Raw genomic sequence first — 20,075 nt, forward strand, 5'->3', positions numbered from 1 at the left:
AGTTAAATCCTGCAGTCTGTGGATTATGATTCAAACCCAAAATATTAGCTTGCTGGTTGCTATTAACAAAACCAAACAGCTGAAGACTGGTCAAACCTGCTAGCAGCTTTCCGAGCCAACTGCTTCAGCTTTGGAGATGCACTTTGCAGAGTTTGTCTGACTTTTTCCAGAATTTCAGTAGCAGTAGAGAAATCTCCTGTCAGCGTGTGGTAGGTCAATTCATTTGTCTCAGCTCCTTCCATTTTTTGCTGGAGAACCCAATTTCTTGTTCTGTCATTGGGTGTATCCCAAGTAGTCTGGAAAGAAATATGTGGTTTTATATATATACAGAATGTATGTGATGCAGTGCTGTATAATGAAAACATATGATTCTGAAACACAACCAGAAACTGAAGAACAAACAATTCTGACACAGAAAGAGCCTTAGTGTGACTACAGCACTGCTGTAGTGTACCCCTAAACTATCATTTGTGAAAGGTATAGTGTGATGTCTTTCTTGACTAAGATCTAGCAATCATAGAGCTTCAGTGTGAATCCAGTCAGCAGGAAGTCACCAAGCCTTTCTGTTTCTTCCACCAGCAGCTACTTTACCAGTGGTACATGGAATTTGGGTAACTGGGCCTATGTGTTTTGGTGACCAATTCAGTGCCAGAAGAAGAGGGGCTGGAAGGTCAAGGTGGCAACCACACCACCAATGCTGCCACAAGCCAAGCAATGCCCTGAAGATGCATTCATCACTAACAACCTCCAAACACTGCCAGGGAAAAACTGCTATCCCTCATAAGGAAACCTGAGTCCACAGCTCTGCCACTGGCTGTTTGACTACAGTGTGATACCAAAGCAGTGTGTTGTAAATGTCACAGGAAGCAGCAGGAGAATCATTATTTGAAATTCCAGGAAGATCCTGGAAAGCAAATCATACTGTCTGCTGATGAGGACGGGAAAAAAACCCAACAGCTGTTGTCAACCTGATCCACAGGAAGACTATTCACTGACCACAGTGCTGGCAGTTACCTCTGTGCAGAAGAACAAGGTGCACAAACTAAGCATGGCAGGAGGGCTGCTGATGTCACAGTTACCAATATGGTCAACATCCTGCCTCTAGCTGTAAGTAGTTTCAAATGTTTCAGAAGATTAAAACCAGTAGCCAAATTAGATGGAGAGGAAAATCTCCTTCCTGGCTCCACAGATAGATAACTTGCAAAAAGCATGGAATGATGCCAAGATGGGCAAAAACATGGCCAGCAAAGAGGCAAGTCTCCTGTCAACCCCTTCTCTGACTATTCACAAATCACTCACCCAGCAACACTTTGTGTGTACAGGGAAGTTTCTAAAAGTTTTAAAAGTAATTTAAAAATAATTTTAAAACTTCCCAAACTTTTTATGAGAGAGAAAAACAACAGTTTCCAACTTTCATTCATCAAAAAATTAGGATAAATTCTTAAATTGATTTTTTACCTTTATTTCTTTTTTCTATTTTGTTAGCTAACATACACGTACTCATGCATATGCTTGTTTGATTGCTTACTCATTTATTTATTGAAGCTGTTGGAAGATCATTTTTAAATGTTTCAAAGACCCTTTGTGGTTTATGAACTAAAGATTAAGGGCACTGACCTGGAGCATTTCTTAGTAGGAATAGCTCATTCCTGCAACTGGTTGCAGGGAATGTTCTTGTCCTATACTGAGACACAAAGTGTGTGTATACATCCAGATGCATTTCTCCTGCTCACGCTCCTCCTTACACACTTCTATAACTTCACTCTCAGGAGGAGGCGTGTGAATACTTTTAGGTAGCAAACTCAAATGCTTTCCCTTTCCCTGGTGCCCATGTTCTATAATCTTCAGGCTATTTCATAGATTGAGTAAAGGCACAGAGACACACAGTGTTAACTGAGCAAAAGAACTAAAGCTAAATTGCATATTTCAGTATTACACATTGCTTTCAGTCCTACCGTACCTCATTTGGATTGTGGCTTGGTGTCCTTTCAGCTTCCTTTCTTCCTTCATTCTCCTGCTCTTTTTTCTGTAGATCTTGGATTATTTCCTGCAACTTCTTTGTTTCATTCCCTAATTTATGAACTTCTTGCTTCTTTTCTCCAAGTTGCCACTGAAGGTCTTCTACTTTGGACTCCAGTTCATGAAGTTTCTTCTGTGCTAATATGTTAGCATCTTGTTCTGCTTGTAATGCTTTCCTGTGCATCTGCCTTTCTTTCTCCATTTGCTGTCTCACTTGCACAGATTCCAATTTATACTTCTCCATCTCACTTACTAACTCCACTATACGGTCATGTTTGTCATCCATTTGTTTCTGTAGCTCTTTAAGTAATTCCTCAGATGGATTAGGTGTTCCAGCTTGCCCCTTATCTTCAGCACTTTGAAGCTGAGCACATAGCTCCTTTTCCCTTTCTAGGGCACTGCTTATTTCGAGAGCTCGAACCTTCTCTGATTCAAGAAGCACCTGCAACTCAGAATTACGGCCTCGCTCACGTGACAGCTGGGCAGCACTGAGTGCTTCTTGGGATTCGATTTTCTCTTGCAGATCAGTTGACAGCTGTTTCTCTTGCTCCAAAAGTTTAGTTAACTGTAAGTTCTTTTGTTTTTGATCTTCAAGAGAAAATTTTAAATCCTTTCAAAAGAAAATAGAAGAACCAATTAAAGCCATTTGCGTTTACTTTTCATTATCTTCTGCAAATTGGAAATCTGCTACCTCTACACATGTTGCTCTTAACAGGTTTTGCTATTCGTAATTAATGCAACAATACTCTGAATGCTGCAGTTACATCTGATACTAAAATATATCACAGGCATCTTTATTCTAAAATCAGATCATCTCATAAAAGACTCGTTGTAACACATATTTTATAATGAGACACAAAAAGCTGTACTTCTGAAATTGAAGCTGGCCAGCTGCTTTTACTTTCTAAACCTCTGAAAATGATTTTTCAACTTCAGATTTCATGATGTAAATAAATCTATGCTGTTGAAACGATTGCTTTTTTGTCTTAATACTTGTACTAGGATACCTGCTCTCTCCCTCACTATATCAAATACTGTGGAGGTACCAAAGAAGCTACTAATGCATTTTCTCCAAAGGTAAACTCCCTAGTTTGGTTTTCATGAGGTGAAACTGCTGACTTTTAAAATGGAGACAGACAATATGTGTCCTTAAATAATATTCTTAAACACTATATTTTATGAGTTAGGTTGTGGTGGGCGCTGGGTGTAGCCACATTAGCAGTACCCTGTCTGGTAGAATAACTGAGGGCCCTTACAGAATCTTTTAATCTTGGCCCTGAAAAGCATTGTAGAATTCTTATTGATTTAAATGGAACGTGCATCGGGCTTTTTTCTTTCTTTGCCATACAGATTCTATACATCTTTCTTCAGCTCTAAATGATATAATGCTGCAGTTGAAAACAGAACATGGAGCATGCATTGGACAAAAATGTAAGATGAGATGAAATATTAACCAAAACAATATATTTCATTCCTTGATGTTCCAGGCCATTTGGGATTATGGAATACCTCAAGCTCTTCTCTTCCTCTTTCCTCATTGCGTTCTATTTTAGCTTTTTCCTTTTCCAAAGCCCACTGCAGCTCTCTTGATTTTTTCTGTTCATTGGCCATTGTATCCTTGAGAATATCTAGCTCAGCTGCTTTTTCTTTAACTTCAGTCCTAAAAGAGAAACGATCAACCTTTACATTAGGCAATGGCTCTAATCCTACCACAGTAAGGTCGGTTACTTGATATTTATTCTGTCTTGTGCACTGAAAACAGTGTAGTATAGTAACAGAGAAAAGCCTATTTAGAAAAACAAGACTAGCTCAAAACCAGAAGAGTTGCACAGCTCAAGAACCACAGAGTGTGTCCATCCTGATATACTGGTAGCTGCCATTTTTTATTAACTTGTGTCTCAGAGGCAGTTAGTGTTCAATCTGATCCAGTCGCTGGCCAAAATCTGCAAGAATGTGCTTCTTGCTGCCATGTGTCTCAAGAGAAGAAATTTATACTGGGGAAAAAAAAAATCTATGACCTGAATTTTCATTTTTTGCAAATCAATTTTGCATCAGTTTGCAAAGGAATTTTGCTCCTGATAGTCTGTAAAGGCTGTAAGGTAATCTTTAAAGTAATCCTAATTCAAACTCCAGATTAATTTGTTAGCTCTGAGCTGAACATTAAGATACTGTACATGGGCACATCTCTCTGGTACAGGCATAAATAATAATGGTTTTCTTAAGTACCAAATATTTGGCCTGTTACCTCTGCTGCCAACCATGTCAAAGCAACACTTAGGACTACTTATGGAAGTACTTGCACAGTCATCTTAATTTTGGATTTTTTTTCTTCATGTTCAGTTTTAGAAGCAGAAAAACCTTTAATAAATATGGTCTACTAATTAGCTCATATACAGAAGCCTACTGTGTCAAAATTTAAAAAGAAACTTGATATTAATAAATCATTAAATCAAACTAAGAATAGAATTACATTTTTTACTGAATGGAGAAAAAGTCTACTTTTTTTCAGATATGTTTTACAGAAAAACCGAGAAGCATTTACATTACATGAGATCAATGCCCTTAATAAAATCAGTATTATGATTTCAGATTAGGAAAACGTGGTTGTTTGAGACCACCACAAAAGTCCAAAATTCAATTTCCAGGCTTCCCCCACCCCTTCCCAATATTTTATCTCAACACCGAAGAGAAATTTTCAGGCAGACACCTCTATGGGGGAAAGGGGAAGTATATATACATTTATTTTACACAAATAAAGTAATGCTGCCTCCAAGCTTAGGCAGAGTCGTGGGGTTGTAGGGCCCCCCTTCCCCTCGGAAGGGGAAGAAGGAGGCCCTGCCACCCCTGGGCCTTGTCTCACACACACCCACATACACACAGCAGACACAGACTGATTGCCAACAACTTCTGCCAGTTGTGTATATATGATTTTTCAGCAGGAGTGAACAAGATAAGCGGTGACTGGCCCTCCAGGGGGAACTGCCCTGGCATCCAATCACTTCTAGGCCCCCTGGCTCCCAGGGGGGGCAATCTCAAACCATGACAGAAAGAGAATCTTCACAGTCAACACAGAAAGCTGAACTGCCAACTGAAAGCCAACCTGATGGTTTCTAGGTCCTTGAAGTGCTTGTGCTGTGCTTTAAGGGTTGCTTCAAGCTCTAGTTTGGCTTGTGCAAGTTCATTCTTCAGCTCTGCGCCCATCATTCTCTCTGAATTCAGCTGTTCCTGAAGCTCAGCTGCTCTGTCCTTCATACTCCGGAGCTCCACTTGCATCTCCAGTAGCTGTAACTGCTTCTGCTGCATATTATACTCCAGTGTTTCTAATGAGAATACCATCAATAGGGAAATTATTTTGTAAACAAACACTGTCCAAAGCTTTCCCTAGCCAGAGCATAACCACAAGGCTATCATTAAGAGTGATACTTAAAAAAAATATATCCTTCCATAGGTGGAATAAAAGCAAAATCATGCCTTTTACACTTGAATACCTTTCACACTTTCAAGAAATCACTTCAACTCCTGAACTTCTTAAAGGCTATAAAATGTGTGCAACCATATCAATATGCACAATTTGGATAATGACTAACATAACTGAAGTTAGGCATATTATATATGCATACTTATGACCCAGTTTTTGTGACTAAACACTGACAGTGAGCTTTAACTTAATTTTAAAGTATACCTGCTCTCTGAATTTTTTGTTCTTCGTTCTAATTGCTTCTTAGTTTCTGCATTATGACTGACTATCCAACTTAGACAATTTCAAATCTGTTGAACCTAAACAGTGAAGCATATACATGGAAAATAACCTTAAAATACAAGCTCAATTTTTATAGCATTTGAATATAACTTTGTATCACTTTCAATTTGATACAAGTCATAAGAACACAGATTATATCTTAATTTTTTCAAGATTAGTTGAATAAGATTGAAAAAGATGAAGAGTATGTATGTTCAGAACATGTGTCAAAATCAGAGAGCAAAGAAAGTCAGCATTTTTGCAACTTATAACATTATGAGCACTTCCATGAAAGCGTTTGGAAACACTCATATTACCAGAGAAGTCACGTTGGCTTTTTGAATCAATCTCTTGTTCTCTCTTTGGATTACTTTTCATCTGAGCATGCAACACTTGAATCTCCATCAGCAAACTTCTTCTGTCTGCATTCTGAAGACAATCCATTGCTGCTCTCTGGTTAGTAGCCTATTAGCATTAGAAACATTTCAAAGTAAAACTCCAGATTTTATTAGAATATCTAATTAGAATAACTAATAATAATATAATAAAAATATAATAATATCTATGATGTTGATATTTACTTATATATTCATAGTGCATACACATTCAAAACATTTTCAATTAAGTCAATATTATAATATTTTGAAGAACTATTTTTTTATTTCTCTACTAGGCACCAAAGTTACAGAATGAGAAGAACTATCAGTTTTCTGACAAACTGTAATATTTCTTACTAATCCTTCCATGTTTCAGACATGATAACTGACCTCTCTCTGTCCCATAGCAGCCTTAGCACTTCCTCTTCTTACAACTTGCTTCATATATACAAGCTCCCTTTTTCTCTTACACAATGTAAAATAATTCTAATTAACTTAATGACATCTAGCTCAGGACAGCTCTGCTTAATTAAAATTGATCTCTGAAAGCTGTATTTGTATTATAACTCATGCACTCAAAAATCTCTTTTCCATACCACATAATTTTTTTTTAAAGACACCACTTCTCTCTACAAGTCTGACTTTGTTTTCACTCTTAGACTGTCAAAACTACTATTAATACATATATTTTTAATGGATTTATACATTCAAAATTAAAATCTAATGTAGACAAACACTTTGACTACAGTATGGTTTATATTACCTGCTCTTGTAGTCTGTGCTCTAACTGATTCATCAATATCACCGCATCTCTTGTGCCCAGTTCTGCCAGTTCAGTTTGAAATGCAGCAAGAAGAACATTTTGTTCCCTCACAAAAAGCTGTTGAATAGCACGCAGAAGTTCTCCTCGCCAGTCTGAGACATTTTCAGGAGACTCGGGACTTGCATAAATCTGCAGTGGTATAAAACAAATTTAATCAGCAGAACTGAAAGATTACATCATTACAATTTTATGTAAAGTGTGTATTTTCAATGGAATATTTAGCTTTTCTTACTAAATAACTGTATAACATTAATTCATAAAAATGGATGCATTTATTGTATATGTTATGATTTCTTCTGCATTCAGAAATGCTAAACTTTTATCTGTGTTTTAGATGGAGGGGTTTAACTTTTTGTAACTGAAAGCTTAGGCCTGGGTAGTTACTATTTATATTATTGTATCACATCATTCTTTTAATTTTTATGCTACAGATATGTTCCTAGGTTGTCACAGAGCTATGTAGCACTGTGCAGACGTAGTGTATGAAAAAGATTTCATTTTAAATGACATGAAGTTAATCTCCCCACTTTGCATGCTAAAGAAAATGCTGAAGTAATACAAACTACCTACATATATCCAAAAGTCTAACTGGGGTAATTTAACAGGCAAGTAAGTCCTAAAAAGTTTTAACAGATTACTGATTAATACTATGTTGTATTTTAAATAATTCTCTCACTACAACATCTCTCACTACAATATCTTTTTAATAGTATCTAAGTTCTACTACACCAATAAATAACATCATTAAAAAATCTACTTTAAGTGCTCCTGGAACATGCTTTCAAAATAGAATTCTTTTTAAAAGGTGGATCTATACAGTCAAAAGATATCAACGCACAGAAGAATAAACACAAGCTGTAATTTAAGACAGACTATTACCATAAAGTGCAATATGCAGTTTTACAGCATATATTTAAAATATTTTGCCTTATAACACTATATTTAAGCATTTAAACCTGAACTGTGAATGTGTCTTATCAGGTTATCACAAATTATTTTTTATTTAGATAGGATCTTATGACATCATTTATACCTCAGCTTCTCTATGAAGTTGCATTTTTGCAATCAGATCTTTCAAAGATGAAATGGTGCTTAGAAAAGCTTTTCTTTCCTCTAGCCAAGGTTCTGGCTCTTGCTTATGAGGTGACAGATCTCTTTCACCATATGGAAATTCAGTGAGAGACAGCACCTGTATGCCTTCATGATGGACTGCTCTCAGCAAACCCTACAATAAATGCAAAAAGAAATCAGTAATGCCAGTAACAACAACATATAATAAAACAAACAACAACAATAATAATCTTATTTCATACACATTGGAATATTTGTACTTCTAATTTCATCAGCGTAAAGAAACTATTTATACTTCCCCATATCAAAGATGGACGTTTCACTGAGTTACTAATATCTCACAAATAGAAATTTATTAAATAGGTGTATTTTTCCTCAGTTTCAAAAGAAAATTTCCAGTGTACATCTGTCAAATCAATTTTTAACTTTTTAGCATAGTTGCTGATGGAAACTGACATTTTAAAAACAAAATCTTGGGAAGCTTCCAAGTGAGCTTTGCAATTCATTTTTTGAAATTACTATGAAGTTGGGGCTTTGTCACAAAAGATCTTTTTTAAATGTAATTAAAGCATGATACCCTTACTGTTTATAATAAACATGTATGTTTGCTTTCATAACATAGCTATTATTCTAAACCTATACCAATAGAATCTATAAAATTACGTAACATATGATCATGACATTACTGTTAATATAGTTTAACTACAATAAATGATAATTAACAATAGTTTTATTTCTCATAATCATAATTGAGAACAAGCTATTTACAAAATTCATATTTAATCTCATTTAAAATGCAAAAATGTGCATCATTGTTCAGAATTATTTTGTATTGAAATAGTCAACACTAAAACTTATCTAAATGGCTCTCTTTTCACTGGATCAAGCAGCAGCTATCTAAACTTCTGTTTAGTATCACTCTTCTTCCATTAAAAAAAAAAAAAGGATCAGGTCTATTTTACCTTAATTTTTTTTGGAAGTAAATCAGCTGAAGTTTCACCTTCATCTATTCCTTCAGATATTGTGTCGGATCCCTGGGTCTGAGCAAGATATATTCCTTGACTCCAGTCTGAACTGGAGTCTAAAATAAAAGGAGAGAAAAACATCAAAGCTGGATTACTGTGAAGCTTTGAAGAACAGGCATCAAAACAGTATTTTTTATTTGTTGTTGTAACAGGTACTTGCATGTCACTAAGGGTTGATTCTAAGCCTGGAGACTACCTGTTTTATAGTTTTTCTTCTTCAGTTTCAAAGAAGCAAAATCAAAACAGAACTAAAAAAAAAAAACCAAAAAACCCAACCAAACTTAAAAGTCTTAGTTTAGTTTTAAAGGAGAAACAACTACTTACACAAACAGTTCTGCCAAATGACCCCCTCTCAATATGCTTAGCCTTCCCCTTGAAAAGGATCACAGTAATAATTTTTATTGCTCATGGAGAAGTCACCACCTGTTCTTATCCCCCACTGCTAGGGAGCTGTAGCTTTAAATACTGTCAAGAGATGATGAAGCTATGCTGAAGAGATAATGTAATAGGTAAGAAGAATATAGGAACTACAGTGGGAAGAAAAAAAAATTAGCATCTGATGCCTCAAATCAACCCATCTCCGCTTTAGACATTTTCCTTTTGTAGCAAATTATCAGACATGGCACGCTCAGCACCTTTTGTTAGTGCAACAGGCTTCTGCTTCTCTCTGGGGAGTAGTTGTTTTGATTTCTTAGAGCACAAACTCTTTAACAGAAAAGTTAATATCAAAAAAGCAGATTTAATACATAATGCTGTTTGAAATCTATAAAAATTTTTTTCTTACCACTAGAACCTCCATCTCTAGCTTGATATGGTGGAGAACGTGCTACTCCAGAAACTGGGATTCTCTGTATTTAGAAAAGAAAACAATCCAATCTTTAAACACCCCTCACCCCTTTAAACACTCTCAATAAGGGACTGACTTCTAAGAAGCAGGAAACAATGTGAGCCACTTTATTCCACTTCCCCTGCAATCAAAGTAATAAAACCAGAGATGAGAAAGATGGCATTCAACAATACACTTGTCCCCACTTGACAGAACAGAACAGGTTCAAGGCAGAAGCACAAGGAAGCACCTGATCATTGAGCACCCTTGCAACTTAAATTGCTGAGGAAGGGGTTCACAGTCTCTCCCAAGGCCATGGAAACATTGGAGTACTTAAAAGCTTTATAATGAACATGGAGTGGTTTACGCTTAACAGACTTTAAATGGAAATTTTTGTAGAAAGAGAAAGAACAAGAACTGAAGCAGTTCAATGAGTATAAAATAGGATACACACCTCTTTGGCTCGTAGAGTTTCTATGACTTCCTTTAAGGTATTACATTCTTCAGTCAATATTTGCACTGCAACAAACTTCTCTCTCTTTAATGCTTCAGATTCAGAGATGTGCCTTGTCTCCATGTCCATGATTTCAGCTGCATGGAGTTCTTGCATTTGGTCAATTTTTTCAGTAAATTCTCTTATGATCTCTGCAATCTCTTCTGAAGAACATTCATTTTGCAAATCAATTTGGATTTCTGCATTTTTAACAGAGACTGGTGAAGTTTGCATACAGCTGTTGATTTCTGCGGTCTTGTCTGTTTGCGATGAGGAGCTTTTTCCAATTAGAGAAGACTCACGGGTTGACAAATCACATGACATTTCTGCATCCTTCTTGCTTTCAGTTTTTGCCATTTCCTTGTCCTTTCTCAGGTAACTTGCAAGCCTCTCTTCTGCTTGAACTAGATTCTCTTTAACTTTGCACAGGTCTTCCTGAAGATGTATCAGATTTGCCTCTTTTACCTGTAAATATGGAGAATCTCATTTGCAGTCCTTCCAAATACTTAAAATATCTAAAATCCAAGCAATCCTCTAAACCATTACAGCTCGGTTAAGTCCTATTTTAATGCAGTTACGACACATGGCATCAAAAATTATCTCCTAAGAAATACATCTGTAGATCCACTGTTGCACTGCAGTGGACTGTGTACTTTGGCAACAACTATGTACTTTGGCAACAAGTGAAGATCTGATCTACAGCATCAGCTCTGTTCCACTGACAGTAGGCACTGACTGATTGTTTTTCTTGGTGGCATTCTTGGTAAAAGATATAAAAAAAACTATAGCAGGCATATTTGCACACTAAGTCCAGTATAATCAGTTGCTTTAAATACAATATGTAACAATCTGGTTCTTACTGCTAGTTCTTGCTGAAGTTTTTCTGCCTTTTCTCTGTAACTGCTCAGTTCTTCCTTAGCAGCAGCTGCCTCTTCTTTAACTTGTTCAAGTTCATTCATAAGCACATTTTCTTTTTGACTTTCAGTGAGCTGTGCTCCAACCTAGATGGCAACACAAGATAGGGAAAATGGTAGAGAATCAAGTATTATCAGCACTGATCACTTTCCCACTAACTTACAAAATGAAAAGACCATAGGGGAAAACAAAGGTATGTTATTTGGATTAACACAGCCTCAAAAAATTCGGACTAAGAGACCATGGGAGGAAAGACTATCTTCTTACAGTTTACTGAACTGCAAGCAGAAATTGCCTACACCACACAGAAGGCACTGGGAGGAAGGTCAACAGAGAGTAGGAAATGAGGAATGATAATATTATTTAATTTATAAGACATTTATGACATTAATTCAATCTGCACTAGGATGAAAGACCCTAAAACCTTTTCTTGTCCAGTACTGGGTTCCACAATTGCTGAAACTCTCAAGTTTAGAGATATCAAGCCCATGTTCAGATTACCAAGCATAGTCAATTTTGACTGAAGGTTTTAAATTCAGAGGCAACAAACCAGTGTGGGTGGAAATCAGGACAAATGTATAGTGGAAAAACTAATGATGGGAAATATCTTTGTAACTGAGATGGGAAAGTGAGAAAACATAAACCAAGATCAAAACAGACATAAACAATCAACCTCCCTCCCAAAAATACCTGTACAGACAAATTGATATAATTTCCCATGTCATTCTGAATCCTCTCTTAGACAATTTTTATAATTTTAATTTTTTTATCTCTACCTCCACATCATGTAAAAGTGTAATTCATTCCACTCTATATCAATTCAAATTAAGAATAAGAAAGTATATCTCCAAAATTCAAAATCACCCTGCATTCATAAAATGGCAAGATGTTTTTAATGCAAAATGGAAACCAGTAGTGAGGTTCACCTAAAATAACACCCTTCTCTTCTTTATAACTCCAGGAATAATATAGAAATTAAAGTAGCCCACATAGCAGAATATTCTTAGAGTTATCTTCATTAAGAACCATTTCATTTATACTTTACATGAAATAACAGGTTTTAGTGAAAACAAGCCAAAAGAAAATGGCATCTAATTACCTGATATGTCTGCATTTCTTCTTGCTTCATGTATTTCTGAATCTCGCCTTTATATTTTTCTTGAACCTCTTTTAGTAATTGCTGAAGCTCTAAGAATCTCTCTTCTTTCACTTTAGCTTCCTTTTGTGCAACTTTTACATTTTCTTTTTCTATCTCCAAGTTATGATTTACCACTGACAGTTGGTCTTCCATCTCACTAAGCTTCTGTGTTAAGAGTGATAATTTTGATTCTGTCTCATTTTCAGTTGCACCACTCAAACCCACTGTTTGGTCATTCTTGCTTGCTTCTTCCACACATTTTGAAGCTTCCTGAATTTCCTGCATGAATTTTCTCTGCTCTTGAACTGCATTTAGCTGAACCTGACTCACAAGAGCAGCAGCAACTTTCTCCACTAGTGTCTTTTCCAGTTCTAATATCTTCTTTTTAAGTGTTTCCCTTTCAGCTTTGCTTTGCTCTTTCAGGTCTTTTATTTCATTGTAGGACTGGCACAGTTCTGAGTCTTTGTCCTTAATGCATGCCTGAAGATGCTGCAGTTGCATCTCCATCTTGCTAATGGTGACTCCTGTATCCTCTTCAGAAGCTCTAAGCAGGGACTGATCTAGCACCTGTATCTCCTCACATAAGCCTTCATCCACTTGTTCAGTTTTCCCATTGCTCCTATCTTCTGTTTTTGACTTATCACCTTTCATCAGTGCACACTTATATTTTTCTGTTATTCTTTCATGCTCTTTTTTTAACATACTTATTTCTTGCTTTAACTGATTCATTTCTAACTTAGTTTCCTCAAGCTCATTCTTTGTTCGAGATGCCTCTGCATTTATGTTTTCTACTTGCTTTTCCAGAGCTTCCTTTTCTGCCAGAACTGTTTCGAGCATGTGTTTCAGACTGTCAGGATCTTCTTGAAAAGCAGCAATGTCTGCAGGTATTTTTTGTTCAATAATTGCCAGTTCCTGCTGAAGCTTATCAATTACATCATTCAACTGCTCTACTTCCTCATAATTTTTTTTCTTCACACGTTCTTGTTCACTCTTCAGACATTCTACCCGGGCCTCAAGCTCACGTATATGCTCATTTTGCTCTTCAATAACCTGGGGGGAAAGAAAACCCAAACCCAAGAAAAGGATTTTATAACGGGTTACTATTAAAACCTCAGATAATTTTTGCCCTGGACTTCACAGAAGCAGTTTAATCAAATGTTGAAACATCTTGTAAATGAAAGTATGTGCTCAGTGAATTTCTTAATATGATGTCTCTTCCAAAGTTTTATGAGAATACAGACTTCGAACAGGACTGACAAAGTAGCCTGTGACCATAAAGAACTGCAAAACAGGTATTAAAACATCAGATGAAACGAAAGCATTTGTAATATTCAGAGAAAGAACACTTTTAATCTGAGACTACAGAAAACACCTATCAGTTGACTCTGACATTTTCTACCACAAACCTAAATATGTGTTTGTCTGTCTCTGTGTGTGTGCACACATATGCAGTGCTCAAAACCATGCAGGGCAAATAGTACTCATAAACCCAGAGTACAATTATTTCTTTGTGCTATAGTTTAAATCAAAGTAAAGTGAGACAAAGTTAAAGAAGTATTTATTTTACAATATATATGACTATCCAAACAAAATGGTGAAGACATGAAGACAGTGAGAATAATACTGTCCTAGATTACTTCTAAAGACACTTGGCTTTAGAAGTTCTGCATAAGGGACTGCATAAGGGGCCCAAAATTCCAGGAAATCAATAAAATGATGTAACTGAGCAAATATGAAGGTGATGACTTCATGATGCAAAAAAGAGAAGACATCTTTTAATAAGGAGTAGAAACAAAAAATGGAAAGACCAGTGTGGATGAACACTAAATTTACTAAATAAAAAAGTCTTAGCAAAAGGAATAAAAGGAAGTTATTAGAGTCCAATAGAATAAGTTTAATAAAATTCATTAAAAAACCTTCTTGTTAAATTGCAGTAGAGGCAAATTCTCATTTGAATGTAGGAAAATGACAAAAGATTTTGTCTTTACAAAGAGAAAATAAAGACAGCCCAGACTGTAAGTAGTAAGTCTAAGAAACAAAGTGGATGTATTTTTTTAATGGAATGTTTGAAGATCTGAAATGAACAGTGCTTCTACACTGGAAATGAAGAAGACAGAAGAAAATATGTCAAAAATATTTAGAAATACATATTATAAATAAAATCAGTTATGGTATCTAAAATAGGTAAGAACTCTAAAAGGGCCTTTTAAAAATATGAAGAAAAAATGCAGAAAAGAAAGATGACTAAATTAATTACTCAAATAGTCATGCTTTTTCCTTTGTCTCTCTATACTTCACTACGCTTAGTTAGTTAAATAGAATAAGTCGATGACTTTGTAATAAGCATAATATGTACAAAAATAAAAGATAAATGTGACTATATAAATTAGGGGGGCTGATTTTCAAACCAAGAACCTAATTTTAAAAACCACAGAGACTATGGAAAGCTCAAAATCACAGAACAGTTTGGGTTGGAAGAGACCTTAGTTTCAACCCCTGTGCTGCAGGCAGAAGAAAGAACAGTGATCCTGGTGATTGCTATCAACTCAGCATAACAGTTCCTGTTCTTCATAACATAATGGAATAAAGGCCCACAGAAGGCAAATACAGTAATTAAAAGAAAAGCACTTAGTGGGACAAAGATGTCTAAGTTACTCAGAAAAAGGATTAACCTAAAAATAATTTATTAATATTTAATACTGATCTCATAATCAAGCAGAGTAATTATTTAATGTCCTGAAAAATAAAACCAAGTAAGAGGATGAAATTAAGAAAATGAAGCTTCATATAACAGGAGAAGAACCAATCATTTAAATGAATTATAACTGAATTTTGGGTATTTTTCTCAAGGTAAGAATTTTAACTCTATTACTAGAGTTATTGTATAGAGCAAAACCATTCTGGATTCCTGAAGTATGATGTTTCCTAAATGCAATTTCCTAAATGCAATTCAAAGTTCTGTCATTATTCATTGAGGTTCTTTATAACTGCATTTTGCACATAAAGACTCAGTGAAATTATCCAGCTCAGTCAGAGCTCTATTTCAGTGGATTAAATATGTCCTAGTAAATGTTAGCCTAAATGTTCAGTCAGCTACTAAGGGGTAACAGAAATCCTGTTCTTAACTTAGTGCATAATACCTGCTCTTGAGTTAAAGCTTATGGCTAATAAATGACATTTAAAGTAGTAAGAATCAAAAATGCATCCACTGAAAAAATCTATTTTTCTTTCTATAAAAAATGTGACTGAAGGTCTGTTTCTGCTGTCACTTACATCAATGCAAAATAAGTAGTATTTCTGTTGAAATCAAGTGTGTTTTATCTGTAAAAAATAGAAGTAACCCAAAAGAAGATGAAGCTTATTATCATAAAAACACATCATTCAAAAATAACAGAAAACTACAGGTGTTAAATCTCAGTAAATAAAAGATGAATCTGCTTTTTTTTTTTTTGGTCTCTATTTCTAATAAAACACAGCATTTGTTTTGCTCCTCAAACTGGATAAAATATGTTGCCAGCACTGGTATGATGACAGAGTATTCACACAAGCATGGGGCTCAAAAGTTCAACTGATAAAAAAAATTTAAAATCTAATGTGATCCAGCAGGTGTCACTCAAACATAACACTGAATGTAAATCACGGGAGGGAAGATGTTAAAATGATTGCTGAGATTGAATTCAGCTATCTGCATACTATTAAATGTTCAGAAGTATTAGAAGAATAAGAAATGAAGAATTTAAGACAAAAACTCAAGCAGAAATAAGGCAGAATAATTAAAAAGAAAAGCAAGTAAAAAGCATCCTTGATAAAAAATCAGACTAAAGAGGAAAATGAGATTAGGTTTAAAGCATTGCTTGAAACTGAAGCCTTTGTGTTTTTAAACTAAGGCAGCAATAGAAGCTAATGTATTTGGTGGGGGACAGAGGGGTTTTTTCCTTCAAACAACTAGCAGGACAAAGTAGGACTCTGAAAAAGCTTTCAGTAGTATGTACCTTGTTGTCAGTCGTGGCCTCAAGTTGCTGTTGCAGTTTTGCAATTTGTTCATGAAGATGATGTATTTCCTGCTCCTTTTCTTGCATGATGTGTGCAAGCCTCCCAGCCACTAAATGATGGTCCTTTATGGTGGTATCTTCAGATTTCTGGATAGCTAGTCCCAGTATTTCCATTTCATCCTGCCAAAAAGCAATAACAACAAAACATGTTAGAGGTGTACATAACATTTTCTGCATATACTTCTCCGAGTATTTCAGGTGTAAGAATTAAAATAAACAGATTCCATGGAATGAGAAATAATTATATGAGCTTTTTAATATTTTTGCAAGTTGAACTATGAAATGCTTAAGAAAGAGAAAGAATTTGGTGTCTGGCCATTTTCAAAGACTTTATTTCTGGAGAGGAGAGAGAATAAAGCTCTAGGCTTCTCTGTTATGCAGTTACCTTAAATAATTTGTTCTCTTGTTCAAGTTCTTGTAAGTGTGTAGTGGACTCCTTTAGCTGAATTTCTAGCTGCATGTGCAATTGTTGAACTTCTTCATTTTTATTTTCTAGCTCCTCTCGAAACTGCTCCAACTGTTCCTCGAGGTTCGTGACCTATGTTTCAAAAAAAAAAAAAAATGGTGGAAAACGAGTAGACAGCCATACCAAAAATTAAATGCCATAATTTTCAAGTACAATGTCTACAGTGAACTGGTTTGCTATGCACAAACAAAAGAATGTGTACTCAGTGACCCGAGTCCTTAAACTGAATGGAATTTTAAACCCCGCTAAAAAATCAGCTGAAATTGCCATGAAGTTTTTCTTAATTGGGCTGAATTTTGATTTCAGAAACATTCTTGCAAGTCATAAATATTAAAACAGAACAACTATCATGGCTCTCACTCTCAAGAGAATTTCAAGGGGATTTGGACTGCTGTCTCTGTGATCTGTAAAAAATTTTATCTGTATAGTTCACTAAACACAACAGAAAGCAAAAACTGACAAAACAAAATACCAGAGAAAACATGGAACATTTCACAGGCATTTTACCTCCTTTTCCTTTCTGTCCACAGCTTCTCGTTCAGCTTGCAGTTGTACTTCAAGAGGTAACTCTCCCTTTACTATGATGGTACCAAACTGTTTCCTTTCCTCTACCTTTAAATAGAAATTATATTAGTAATAGTCAGATAAAAAAATACACTGTTTTTGTCTCAAGAAAATAAGAAAGTAGCAAATCCTTGATAAGTTTAGACAAAGCAATACCTTTTGCAGGTTGTCTGCACTGATGATTAAGGCTTGTTCCAGTTCTCTTATCCTGCATTCTAGCTTCTCAATTTCTTCATTTCGTTCTTGTATATCTCTCTGAAGTTGCTCCTTAGAAAGCAAAAGCTCACTGCATTTGTCTGTTTTTTCTTTGAGATGATTTGTTAACTGTTCAACCTGGTGACAATATGGCAAGAAGATTAATATGTTGTACCACACTGGAAAGGTTTGGTAGCAAAAGCAACACCACTCATTTTTGACAGCAATAACAAAACTCCTACTCTTTAGGTGAAACAGAATGTACAGTTAGAATACTGCAGTACTACATCCAACAAATATAAACAGTATTTTAAAGAACTGATATGTTCTGTGCTACATTGCCTTCTCTCTAGAACTGACCTTGTCCTTCTGAAGCCTTCAGACTTTCTAGTCACTTAAAAGCAAACAGCATGGCATTCCTATGCAGCCCACTAAAAAGATGCCTTTAACATCTATGGATGGAATGTCTTGACCCTAAAGTCAAGATGCTACTTGCCTCTTTGAGGAATGTAATTGTTACAAAAGCTTGTGACAAAATTATTCAAAAGGAGGAGCTGATTAGTGACATACAGAAATATCCTAAAACTCACTGGATCTTTAGAACTGGAAGAGAATTGCTATACTTCACTCTCAAGAACAGGAAGTTTTGCTTTCTTGCTGAGTTTCTTAAATGGGACCAAACAGATGCCATGGAAGATATCATTTTACTTTCTATGGGGGACAAAGCATCCAAATAAAGCATTCTGAATCTCAGTAGGTCAGATGTTTGCAGCTCAGAAACAACATATTAAAAGATTAAGTGAAGTAGCAGAGATAGGAGTATCTATCCATTTCTAGCTGTATTTCAGAAACTATTAATTGAAATTACAGATAAGAAAGATGCATAACAAACCCATAGTATGATGCAAGAGTTAAGACCTGAGTTAAACTAAGCAATCGAGCAAGAGACATGGAAAGCAATCTTTGTCCCACTCAAGAAGCTGATTTCAGTATTTACAATTAGGAAGTTATGATGTAGCCAAATGTAGAAGACTCAAAGCAATTCAACAGATAGGAGAGAAGAAGATCAGAACATAAAGCTGATAGGATGGTATTATTGACGTTATCCATCCATGAGTAACATCAAAGTCTGAAGTGACCTCAGAAAAGTCCTGAGAGAGAAATGGAAAAACAAAAATCAAGTCTAGAGCAGACTCTTTATGACAACCCTCCCTGGAATAAGTTGGCAAAGCTGAAACAACAGTAAAAAAGAATCAAAGTTATCAACTGAAAACGCTAGCAGAGGGGGATTCAAAAACTGTGATTCACGCAAAGCAGAAGGGGATTTCAAAAACTGTGCAACTATGAAAAATAAAGCAGCTATCTCAGCAAAGCATGAGAAATAATGATAAAATGTATATTTATGAAATATTCCAAGGAACATTGTGACATCAAAATATACCATATTGTAAGACTATGTGCCTCATTTGATAAAAAATAAACATAAATCTAATATAGCATTGAAAATCCTTGTCTATAATTTGTAATGTATCACATTCAACACCACCAAACTCTAAAATACCTGCTACATGTGTGGTGCTTGCAGACATTATCTGTCTATCTTTCTACCTACTAAATAATTCTAATTAAAAAAATCTAATACTAATCTCAAAATTTTAATCACAGTTACAGCTGTCTTTCATTTTCCAGCATGCTTTAAATTTCCATTGTAGCATATCTGCCAACTTAAGAGTATATACACGTGTACATGTGCATATAAATCAGGATGATTTTTACATATAGATTCTGTACAGACAAATAGGACAATTTCCAATATGCTATCAAATTAGAATATTTTTTTCTTGAAAGAATTTTTTTTTTAAAATGTGAGAATTTTAACCAGCAATTCACACGCTACCCATGGTCCAAACTATAAACAGACAAATAACAAAATAAACCCCAAATGAACATCCCAGATTCAGGAAAATGAATTGTGCTAGAGTCCCCTCCATCTGTGGAATGTGTCAGCAGCAGAGGAGTGCACACACACTTTGCAACAGAAAGAAATTGATGCAGAATTGCTCCATATCCTTTTTTAACACATACCCAGCTAATTCCAGAAGATTCATTGTTCACAGAGGCCAATGATAACCATATCACATAGCACTGACTGAACACTTCATAAGACTTCTTACAAACCTTTGTATTAAAATATATTAAAACCCCCAGGGAAATACAGTAAATACAGCTGCTGTTCTAAACATGTACAGTACAAATTTGTTTCAGTGCAAACAGACTTTCACTGGGGAGGTTAAAATGTACATAAAGAGTGTTACTACATCTCAAGTGCTAAACTTTGGTAACTCAATTCCCTCAGTGGTGTACCTGTGCTA

General features: G+C 35.4%; 1 protein-coding gene across 9 annotated transcripts in view; it reads right to left on the reverse strand.

The window, feature by feature from the left end:
- AKAP9 (A-kinase anchoring protein 9) overlaps positions 1-20,075 on the reverse strand; it is a 114,464-nt gene that overhangs the window by 7,762 nt on the left and 86,627 nt on the right. For 5 of the 9 annotated variants that reach the window (XM_051802148.1, XM_051802147.1, XM_051802144.1 and 2 more), the window contains 16 exons: positions 17,665-17,841; positions 17,452-17,556; positions 16,864-17,016; positions 16,419-16,598; positions 12,388-13,476; positions 11,234-11,374; positions 10,335-10,838; positions 9,839-9,902; positions 8,992-9,110; positions 7,992-8,183; positions 6,899-7,087; positions 6,076-6,223; positions 5,120-5,339; positions 3,529-3,679; positions 1,961-2,629; positions 97-296 (listed from right to left, as the gene is read on the reverse strand). In XM_051802148.1, coding sequence (XP_051658108.1) covers positions 97-296; positions 1,961-2,629; positions 3,529-3,679; positions 5,120-5,339; positions 6,076-6,223; positions 6,899-7,087; positions 7,992-8,183; positions 8,992-9,110; positions 9,839-9,902; positions 10,335-10,838; positions 11,234-11,374; positions 12,388-13,476; positions 16,419-16,598; positions 16,864-17,016; positions 17,452-17,556; positions 17,665-17,841 — 4,301 coding nt within the window. The remainder of the gene's footprint in view (positions 1-96; positions 297-1,960; positions 2,630-3,528; positions 3,680-5,119; positions 5,340-6,075; positions 6,224-6,898; positions 7,088-7,991; positions 8,184-8,991; positions 9,111-9,838; positions 9,903-10,334; positions 10,839-11,233; positions 11,375-12,387; positions 13,477-16,418; positions 16,599-16,863; positions 17,017-17,451; positions 17,557-17,664; positions 17,842-20,075) is intronic. The other 4 variants (XM_051802143.1, XM_051802145.1, XM_051802140.1 and 1 more) reach the window with 1 other exon arrangement.

This window comes from Manacus candei, unplaced genomic scaffold, assembly GCF_025592945.1.
Source record: "Manacus candei isolate 608988 ecotype Guabito, Panama unplaced genomic scaffold, ASM2559294v1 h1tg000056l, whole genome shotgun sequence".
Classification (NCBI taxonomy): Eukaryota; Metazoa; Chordata; class Aves; order Passeriformes; family Pipridae; genus Manacus; species Manacus candei.